This window comes from Poeciliopsis prolifica, unplaced genomic scaffold (assembly GCF_027474105.1).
Source record: "Poeciliopsis prolifica strain line A6 unplaced genomic scaffold, Auburn_PproV2 SCAFFOLD009, whole genome shotgun sequence".
Classification (NCBI taxonomy): domain Eukaryota; kingdom Metazoa; phylum Chordata; class Actinopteri; order Cyprinodontiformes; family Poeciliidae; genus Poeciliopsis; species Poeciliopsis prolifica.
The window spans coordinates 13,765,311-13,776,029 of NW_026562384.1; the positions used below are offsets into that span (position 1 = coordinate 13,765,311).

The 10,719-nt window shown below is 38.5% G+C and overlaps 1 protein-coding gene across 2 annotated transcripts in view; it reads right to left on the reverse strand.

Moving 5' to 3' along the window:
* The window catches only part of macrod1 (mono-ADP ribosylhydrolase 1), a 168,760-nt gene extending 158,933 nt beyond the window's left edge, over positions 1-9,827 (reverse strand). For both annotated transcript variants that reach the window (XM_055034154.1, XM_055034155.1), the window contains exons 1-3: positions 9,286-9,827; positions 7,892-7,990; positions 6,282-6,389 (exon numbers count right to left, since the gene is read on the reverse strand). In XM_055034154.1, coding sequence (XP_054890129.1) covers positions 6,282-6,389; positions 7,892-7,990; positions 9,286-9,700 — 622 coding nt within the window. In that variant the 5' untranslated portion in view covers positions 9,701-9,827. The remainder of the gene's footprint in view (positions 1-6,281; positions 6,390-7,891; positions 7,991-9,285) is intronic.
* Positions 9,828-10,719: the final 892 nt, after the last annotated feature.

The window sequence follows — 10,719 nt, forward strand, 5'->3', positions numbered from 1 at the left end:
AAATTGTAACCATGACAAGTGGTCTAAAGACTGAGATGGGACCAAAATATTATTTAGAACTTGAGAGTGCTTGGCTTAATTTTAAGGACATATTTTTATAGTATGGCTTGAAAGATTTATCAGCCTGCTGCTTTTCCTTCCACTGAATAAAAAGAGGACATCACGGTGAGTTTCAGAGAGGAGGCACTTTATCTGTTTTAAACCATTTTCAATTACACTGTAGCTTTGCTTTTCTGCAGAGAAAACTTGACCGAATCAAAGTTGACTATAAAGCGTAAGAAGAACAGGATCTTTCTAGGTGAAAAAGGAACTCAGTAGAGCCAAGCAAATTTGCATTTAATCAGTCTGAGAAAAGGTTTTAATGCAGAGTTAGTTGGAGGGACGTGAAGTGAGTGTAAGCACGCACACACTCGCTCCAAGAACTCATTTCTACGACGACATTTCATTGTGCAATCCATCTTAATCAGCAAGCCCATCAGAGACAATATATCCTCCCCTCCATCTCCATCTCCATCTCCAGACGGAGTGATTGAGGGGTGTAAAGAGGAGGATGTTTCTGCCCACTGTCTCCTCCCACCCAAACGTCCCCTCCACCCTCCTTACCAGGACAGCTCTTAAGTGCTTGTGGGTTTTTATGTTTGTAGTGTTTTATAGGAGTGGGCCGAAGCCAGGGGCTGTAAAAGTGTGGAATGAGGCAGGGGGTGGATGGAGGGAGGACAGGCGGGTGGGGGGGGGAGGAGGCAGGAGGAGTAGCTGAGAGTTACTGTAAATCCGATCTTTATAGAGAGAGACGTAAACGACAAACAGGAGGCGAGGAGGTCCATTTCAATCATTTAAAGGAGGAGGTTGAAATTCTATTAAAATCTTACATTTTAAAATGTACAGTTACCATATTTTCCGGACTATAAGTCGCAGTTGTTTTCATAGTTTGGCCGGGGGTGCGACTTATACTCAGGAGCGACTTATGTGTGAAATTATTAACACATTATTTCAAATCACATGTTATTTTCGCACTAAGAGGGCGCTCTAGGCCTGTGTTCTTCTACCTTTGGAGTTAGCAGAGTTGTTCGACACAAAGGATGAAGATTGCATTTGATTTAGTGATTTGGAGTGACACGGACAGTTTGGAAAACTTGTTAGCATGTTATTTATGCTATAGTTATCTGAATAACTCTTAATATGTTATGCTAACATACCAGGCACGTTCTCAGTTCGTTATGTGTCGTGTAACGTTAGCATTCCGTACAATTGTTCAGCCTGTTGTTGCCTCTATTCTATTTTTATTGCTTTTCAAGATGATATGTCTGTTCTTGGTGTTGGATTTTATAAAATAAATTTCCCTCAGAAATGCGACTTATACTCCATTGCGACTTATATATACATTTTTCTTCTTTATTATGCATTTTATGGCTGGTGCAACTTGTACTCCAGAGTGACTTATAGTCTGGAAAATATGGCACTATCAAGTTGTTTGAAATCAGATCGCAAACACAAACATAAGTAGTAGAAGACCTAAACAAGATATGGAATAACCAGTGGTTCAGTTTAGTAGTAATGCTTTCATATCTCTATAGGGAAAAATGTCTGCCCTTTTCTGCAAATGGGAGCCTGAAAGCTGATGCTTAGCCTGCAGCCGGTGGTTCATTTTACAGATAGATGCTGTAACACAGAGCGTTTTCCCAGCATTTACATACATTGTGATCAAACAAAGAAGAAGAAACCCATCCCCAGCAGCCAACTTTATATGCCTTTTAACTATAAAGCACAGCTGACCGACAGCGTCCAGCAACAGGTGGAAGAGGGGGAGTCTGTCCCCCTCATACAACTGGAGCAAATCCCAGCATAGTCTCTTGGTAGTGGCAGAGAAGATTTTATCCTTAACAAGTGTTCCAAGTGTTTAAACCAAACACTTGTATAAAAAAATGGTTGTGGTATCAAAATTCTACAGTTTTTTAAACTATAAAAAACAGCCTGTGTTATGCTTCCTTTGTTACTTTCTTGATTTTTGGTGCTCCTTTGGTCCGAATCAGATTGCACTCATGTATTTATTACCGTGTGCGCTCGTCTCTGTATCTGAGTGTCAACTTCTCTCTACCAGCAGGCCCAGGAAGCCTCCTTTTCCCAACCTTCCCACCAGTCTGTCAGTATTACATATAATTGGCCTCAGTTGGCTTCAACTGAATGCTTGCTGCCTTAGGGGCTAAATGATGCTTCAAGGCCTTTCTGAGGAGCCAAAGAAAATCCACAACACTCCCCTCCACATGTCAAAAACCAAAGGCACCGTCTTGGAGGCTGTTTAAGCAAGAGTTTTGCTGTTAAGATTTGCACAAAAAAAAAAACTAACTCCATCTCTATGCGATGCCATCTCTCAATTCAATGTCATCTCAATTCAAAGTGCGACTGTCACCCAAAGCGTCTTAGTCAATCAGTTAGTCACTGTGGAAAAAGGTCGCCCTCGTAGCCAACAAAACAGCCACATACAAAGTCAGCTGGACACCCAGTCAGTCAGATAGAAAAGGATGTTCAGACTCTCCTGCCCAAAGCCCTTTTCAGGCTAACCTGTACCTGCTTGTTGCCATGGCAATGCAGAGCGAGATTTAAATACAAGCTTGTGACCTCTCCCCGTCTCTCTTATTTTCTTCTTTCCTCCATCCCCGACTCCTCTCTGGGTTTTCTCAGCCGGAGAGAGTGCCGACTCTCACGCTTCGGCTCTCAATCATCACTCCTCCGGTGTTGTGGAGTTTTTTGCGCCTTCCTACTCTCACCTTGTTTCGTCCTCTCTGCAAAACAGCGCTTTACTAGCCGTTTCGTCTTGTTAATTCCATGCAACTCTGCATCCTGCGACTCTGTTAAAAACCCTGTAAAAAAGGACAACCCAATACAAACCCGCCTCCCCAGAGACACACAGACTGTTAGTTTTTGTGTAAACATTCATAATTACCTAAATATTTGTAGGCAGAGTCACAAGAACACACAAACAAAAAACCAATAACTCCATGAACGGGAGTCAACGATCAACATGTTTATTAGATGCTGGCACAGCATCCGCCTGCTGACAGTCAGCTGCCAATAAAAATCTATCATTTGAAGCTGAAGGCTCATCATCAGGCATTGTTTAGGCTGGTTTGCCCTTCTCTCCCCTGATACAACGCCTGTGCCAAAACACAGATTAAATTTCCCCCAAATACTAAAAGTGCCTCAGAGAAGACGCTCCTGGAATAATAAACCAGTGTTTGGCTCCATCTAATGGTCATCAGTATGGATTTAATCGCACTTTCAGGCCTCCTTAAACCAAAGCTAATAAATATTGCAGCTTAAATGAACGATTGCAACACCGACGCATGAGGATTTCAATGACATTGCATATTTAAAGTCACATCCTGTTTAATGAGACAAATATTCCTCAATCAGGACAATTTTTTTTTTTTACCAGAAAGCTGCAGTAAAACAATTCAGACATTTACAACTGTTTTATTGTTCCTATGCCCTGAAGCTTCTCATATCCTCAAATTTTAGATTCAGTTTGTTTCTTAGGTTGAATCCAAGGTTCCTGCACAGTATGTCCATCTGTAATTTCCAGCCTTTTTAAAATATTAAATACTTTAGTTTACTAAGATATCACAGTGTACTTGTACAGAAAACAGATTTTAAATGTGGAATCTGTTAAATTCCACATTTAACAGATGTGAAAGGAAGGAAGGACGGAATCAAGGAAGGAAGAAAACAAGAAAGGAAGGAAGAAAGCAAAGAAGGAAGGAAACAAGGAAGCAAGGAAGGAAGTTTTATAAAATGGGATAAGGAATGAAGCCAGGAGGTAAAAACAGCGATCTTCAAAAACTAAAGCAAAGGCCAGTCATACATAATGACTGTGGATTATAGATAAATGAAAACAGATAATGTCAGTTTTGTTCTCTTCATTAGCAGCTTAAAGGTCAAACATTATTATATTTTAGATGATAATATTTGACCTAAAATCCTTGCAACTATAAAGCATACATAAATCAGTACTGGCCTTTCCATTGATTTTCAAAGACAAGACCTTCATGGAGGAAACTAAGCACACTCTATGAATTACCAATTTTCTGCCTCAATTTAATAAACTCCAGTCATTGTGAAGGACTTTAGATCTAATGTACTTTACAACATTTCTTTAATTCATTGAGGCTTACAGACATTAGTTTCTGCATATTTACCCTGAAGTACAGCATTTCGATCAGACTGGAACCTGGACTTCATCTGAACCTCTGAAACAGATAATCTTTTTTTATATTCAGTTATTTTATCACAGATTCACTGCTGTGTTTGGGATCATTGTACTTTTTCATCACCATGTTTGGTCCAAGCTTAACAGATGGCCTCACATTTGATCTCTGATCCTATGAATCAAGCTAAAAAAAAACACCATCAACCCAGCACTGTTCGTGCTGTGCCTTCCAGCCAAAGTTAATATTTCAGTGTCATCTGTCCAAGCGACATAGTTCCAGATGTTTTGCAGTTCATTCAGAGGTAACTTGCAAACTTAAATTGTTTGTTTACATAATTTTAAAAGAGAGGAAAGTCCAAGCATCTCTTCCAAACAAGCCAAACTGCTTTTAACAAGCCAACTCAGACCTAAATAGTCTGACATAGTAAGGCAAAGTCAACCCAAAGCGTCTATAGGTTTTCTACTTGAATTGGCAATAGTGAAAACCTTTTTCCTAACTGTAAATTTAGAAACCTAAGGAAGAAAAGAATTTTGCTGTCAGCAAGTTTGAGCCACCAGCATTAACTTCTTTTCCCATCAACCCCAAGCAGGTTGCGACAAAAGCGACAAGAGATCAACTTCATACAATCAGCTCTGCAAACTTTTCACCAACTGGCAGCAAATGATATGACGACATCGTACTATTGTATTGAATTGGTTTGTATGTAACTGGATCCACTGAGGCTGCTCTTTGCCACTGATCACAGCATGATGCGACCACTGTATTGCTTTGTTGTGATGAAGAAAAAACTAAGACGAAAGGCAAAGCTTTTAATTTATCTGTAGATCTGCATTCTTCCCCTCATCTGTAGGTCATCTTTTGTCCATCTGCTGTTTTTAACAGATTGCTTTTTCCTCGGCTGTTTTTAACACACACAAAACTAGATGATCTCTTTGCTATGCACACAGAATGCTTTTCTTCCAACTAATTACTATCATCACTGTTACGTCCTTGTTTATTTGCACGTCTCATTCGTCCTCTAAAAACTGGCTCTGAAGAACTTTACTTAAAAGCTTGTCCTCTGATGCAGGCTTTAGAAGTGTAATGTTGACCAAAGGAAGGATTTGCTCAAGAATGAGGAACCTGTGACAATTTGGGAAAAGAAGGTGCACATCTCTTTCTACCTTAGGATTTCAAGGTTTGTTCAAGTCGAATCAATGTGTCTCTTCATATTTTTTTTCCAAATCAGTCTCTTCAAACATCTTTCCCTTTGAGAATTCATGAAAACCCTCCATGAGCTTCCGTTTCTCAATCTACTTCTTCAAAACTTTTAAGCTATTGGAAAAGATAAAATTTACAGTACTTTTTATTGAACATTCAAAAGATGCAGATATAAGAGATTTCCACTTCTCATCAAAATCTGATCTGTTCAGTGGAAGCAGAAATGGTTCATCTTATTGGTCATATATTCTTTACTGAAATTAGTTTTTGCTTATGTTTTTATGAGCTATTGGATACATAAATTTCCCCCGGGTTAAATAAAATATCCATCTATCTATATCTTTTTCACTGGTGTGAAATTTCAGCTTCTACTATTCATTCCAAGCTAAACAGTCCCTTGTCATATTTATATTGAAATTCTTTGGTATTTTTAACCAGCCCTACACAGCAGTTCTGTTGCTCTCACTTTCTTCAGTAGGTTACTCAAATTAACTGAAAGAATATCTTGAACACTATGCAGATAATCACTTGAAAGCCTCTGGCTGTTCTACCAACACGCTGAAAATACATTATGCACATAATTACAGCTCAGACGCCGCTCACAGATGTTTCTTGCAAAATTTATGCATACGCCCATAAACGCACAGCCAGGCTAAATACTGCTGGAACCTTTTAAATTCATAATGCCTTTTATATTTCTCCCTTTTGTGTTTTTCAAAGTGTTAATTCCTGTACTTTTTGGGAAACGACAGTGAAAAGAGGAAAAAAAAAGGGATTTTATTTTATTTTATGATGCAAGAAAATTATAATTTTTCATGTAGAGTGGCTGAAATTGTGCACAGACCTGTCTAAAACAAAACAGAACAACACCCATACCTGCATTGACAATGGCATCTATCTCCAGCTTGGTTATGTCACCACTGTACACGGAAATCTTCTGGTCTAACGTTTCATTCCTCATGTAGCGACTCGGCTTAGAGGCACCTGAGGACGGGAGCAAACAGCCAGGTTCAGCTTGGTTTGCAACAGAAATCTCTATAAAGAACAGGGATCAGCAGACAGGTAACTGAGATACTGGAAGCATGTGAGCTCCCTCCAGTGGTAGCTTCAATTTTTGTCATGCAATTTACAGATTTATCACTTATTTAAATATGAGGTTTATACAGCCACATTTAAGATTGGCTCTGTCACAAAGCCCTAGGCTGTTCAGTCGCCGTGAGAGAAACTGAAGGACCGATTAGGACAACTTATCACCAGAGACGGAAGACAAATCTGTTCTGAAACAAGTAGAGGAAGGAATCAGCATGGCTTAAAATGAGACATTTAATCTGTCATGTTCAAAATGTCTTCTTTTTACATTCTTATTTTAGCCACAGGGTGGCTAAGAAAAACAGACAGATAGTGCCGAAGAAATGGCCACTATTGCAGGGCAACAGTGGCTAAAATAAGAAGAGTGTGAAATCACAAGGCCTTCCATGCTGTAAAGTAACTAATTATATTTATTCCAGTTACATTTTACTTGAGTAACTTCAAGGATTGTAGGAGTCAATTTACTCTCTCTACTTTTTACTTCTACTTGAGTGATATTTTGAAGTAAAATTACTTTTACCCGAATATAATTTCTGGTTACTCTACTCACCTCAAGTTGCTTCACTAAATGAAGAATATTCACGTTTTAACCAAAATGTACCAGACACATTTTGACAGTTCATATTGACCTGAGTCTTCTTGTTTCTACAAAAGCTCTCGTTATTTTCTATGTTCTGGTCATGATGTGTCATATTGAGGTCATGTGAATAAACAATATACGCTGTCACTGGAAGTGCTTTGCAATGCTGATGCATATAAATATCTGTAAGATTTCAAGCATGCAAAGATTACTGTGGTGCAAAAATTTATCTTTTACATTCCTTGTTCGTGTGTCACTTTACACTTCTATCATGTTCAAAATAAATAAATAAAAACGGTTCTGGAAAAGATGGATTTGGTGTGTTTCCTTTGCCAGATTTTGATATTTTGTAATAATGTAATTTATGTTTTACTATTTTTTTTATTTTTTCATTACCGTAAATACAATAATTGGCACATCATTTTAAATTTTTGTTTATGATTGGTTAAAGCTTGAGAACCCTTTTTACCAAATTCATTTTTATTTTTTATTTCTACATTTTACTGTTACACAATTAAAAGTGTGCTGCAGTACAATTTTTGTCTTCCCATCTCTGATCAGCATTAAATCACATGCCCATCTTAAGATGTTTTGACCCCCTCCTAAGCATAATTTTTTTTTAGGAATAAGCATCTTAATCAACTTAAATATTTGTTTGTTTATACATGCTTTTGCTTTTTAAAAGAGGTTGCACGGTATTTTGTAATTTTATATTGGTAATAAAAGTTGCTTCTAATTTGTGGAAAAAAAATTTCATCACTACCACTGCTTCACCATTCCGAGTAATGCAGATGTTGACAGATGTGGGATGTCTGACCTGCTGTGGGTGTCCACACTGGGATGTCATCCAGCAACACCGAGCCAGAGGTTCTGTAGTAGCCACGCCTGTCCTTCACGGACAGAGACAGTAGGAAATCTAGGGGAAAGAAAGAGAAAAAGGTTATAATCTAACGAGAAATCTTCCTGACCTCCTTAACCGTTCCATATTATTTTACATTATTATTAGATTCAATGTGTTTTACTGAGATTTTAGGAGCTAGACCAGGGGTAGGCAACTCCAGGCCTCGAGAGCCGGGCTCCTGCAACTTTTAGATGTCTCCCTGGTCCAACAAGGCTGATTCAAATAGCTGAATCACCTCCTAAATGCAGTCAAGTTCTCCAGAGTTCTGCTAATGAATTTGACTCAGGTGTGTTGAAGTAGAAACACATCGAAAAGTTGCAGGAGACTGGCTCTCGAGGCCTGGAGTTGCCTACTCCTGAGCTAGACCAACACAAAGTAGTGCATAGTTCTGAGAATAAAATAATGTACAGCTTTTGAAAGGCTTTATAACTTACAATCTGAAAAGTGTGGAGTGGATTTAATTACTCTGTTGCCTCAAAATACTCTATTTTCCAACTTTGCATAATCTACTGTTCTTGTTCCCATTAATTTCATATCTACTCTATTTCTTAATCTCCCCATTCTTGATTGGAATCTGTTGATTCCAACAACTTCTTGGTCTCTTCCTGCAGATGCTGCACTTGACAGAGTGTCTCTGTGAGACAAAATCATTTTTAGTGTACCTTTTTCCATCCTGCGCACTCTACAAATTTCACAGAGTTTATCTGTTACAAAGATATTTTCAGTGCTGATTTAGAGCTCAGATTAAAATGAAAGGTGTGCAGTTAGCTTCAAATCTGACTACTGTTCATGATTGGATTGATTCAACTTTAAAATTACTTGCATAAATTGTGATAGATGTTTTGTAGGGTGCTACTCATTTTTAAACGTAATCAAATTGATTATATTTAGGGTCTGAATGGAAATACATGCAAAACATTTCAGAACAATATGCTTAATTATACTTTGTTATGTTGGTCAATAAATAAGATCCACAAAAAATACATTTTATGTTTGTAGTTGTACTGAGTGCAAAACATGGGAAAGATTTAGGTGTTGTGAATACTTTTCTAATGTGTTTCAGAAACTGAAAAAAAAAACATTCAGACCAAAGTAAAGCTTCATGTAAGATAAACTGAAAGTAGCTTAAGCAGTAGTTACTTTAGGAAGCCTCCACATACTAAAATATAAAAACAGAGGATCTTGCTTAAAAAGACGCTTAAACATTCGTATTTATCAATAATTTTTTAACTTTTTGTGCCAGTTGACAGTAGGTGTTTTTGTCTGAAAACTCTGTAAAATTATTCCCTGCCACGGCTGGACATTCTCACCCTTGGCTTCCTTCCAGTTACTCTCAGCAGAGTCCAGGTTAATTTTTAGAGGCATGGCGGTTAAAACTCCAGTGTGGAGGGCCTGTACTAGAGCGCCTGTGCCCACTCCGAGGGCAGCACCCAGGGCAAACGTTCCCAGCCAGCCTCTCCTTCCCCTTGGTGAAGAGGAACCGTTAGTCTGGCTGGATTTGCGAAGCGCCGCTGCAGTGGTGGAGAATCTGTCACCTCGGACTGCGGCGTTAATATGTCTTCGTACGGGACTCGTTACTCCCGTCCCTCTGAGCTGGGGGCTACCCGGAGGTAACAAGTGCCTGAACTTGACACCTGATGTCTGGAAGTCGGCTCGGAAACGGGACAGAGCGCTGCAGGGCAGGGCTCTGATGTGTGAAACTCGAGCTGACGTTAGCAGTGCCATGTTTAGGTAACACCAAGCAGACAGCGAAGAGTGGGGTTTCAAAGTTGAACTGTCGGCCACACTGCTGTTAGCTTTCACTTTCTATTCAAACACACCCCTCACTGCAAAATCTCATGTGCCATTTTTGTTTCGGAAGTTAACGTGTGGAACGTACCACCAACCAGGGGTGTTCCATGGTCACCACTAACTGATTGAAATCAATAAATATCAATTACTGCTGTTTATTTTGGATTGTGGTATTCATAATTGAAGAAAATGGTGGTATTTAAAATAAATATAATATTAACAGCGAAGTGTTTTATTACCTGTATTTCCCATAATCGAGTAAAAATGGAAGAGTCGAAGCTAACGGTCACAATTCAGTGTGAGCTTTACGGCTGTCGGAAATTACACATTGAGGCGAAACAATGGCCGTTTAAATGTTTTAAACGGATTCTGATATGTCTGATCCATAGACATGTATATGGTTTTGACTGTTGTTGAAATAAGAATTTTAAAGTAGCACAATAGTACATAAGTTAACTTTTAGGTTAAGATAAACTTAGATACAAATCCAAACTGGCACAGCTGGTGACTCTTTGAACTTACATAAATTTCTAATCAGAAAGCAGTCTTATACTCCTTAAGGAACATTTCAGACAGGGATATATTGGCTATCAGGGCAATAAATTCTTTACTCAGGGTTGAATAGTTCAGGCAAACACTAAAAACTATAGAAGTCTGTTCCAACATATAATCAAACATATTGGTATATTTCTTTAAGCATTAAAAAGTATGTTTTTAATTAGTTAGTTTAGATCCAAACTTATAGTCCTTATTTAGCATTACATTTTGTGCAAGCTTGGTTAAAAATACAAACTACTTTCTTGTTGAAGCATCTTGAGGCAGAGATAACGTTCCAGTTCCACGTTGTAAATCAGGTCGGAGCCTGGTACAGAGGTTGGGTCTCAGAGGTAATAATATTAACATTAAGACAGCCCACACAAAGGAAAAGAACACACCTCCTAATGCATATATTT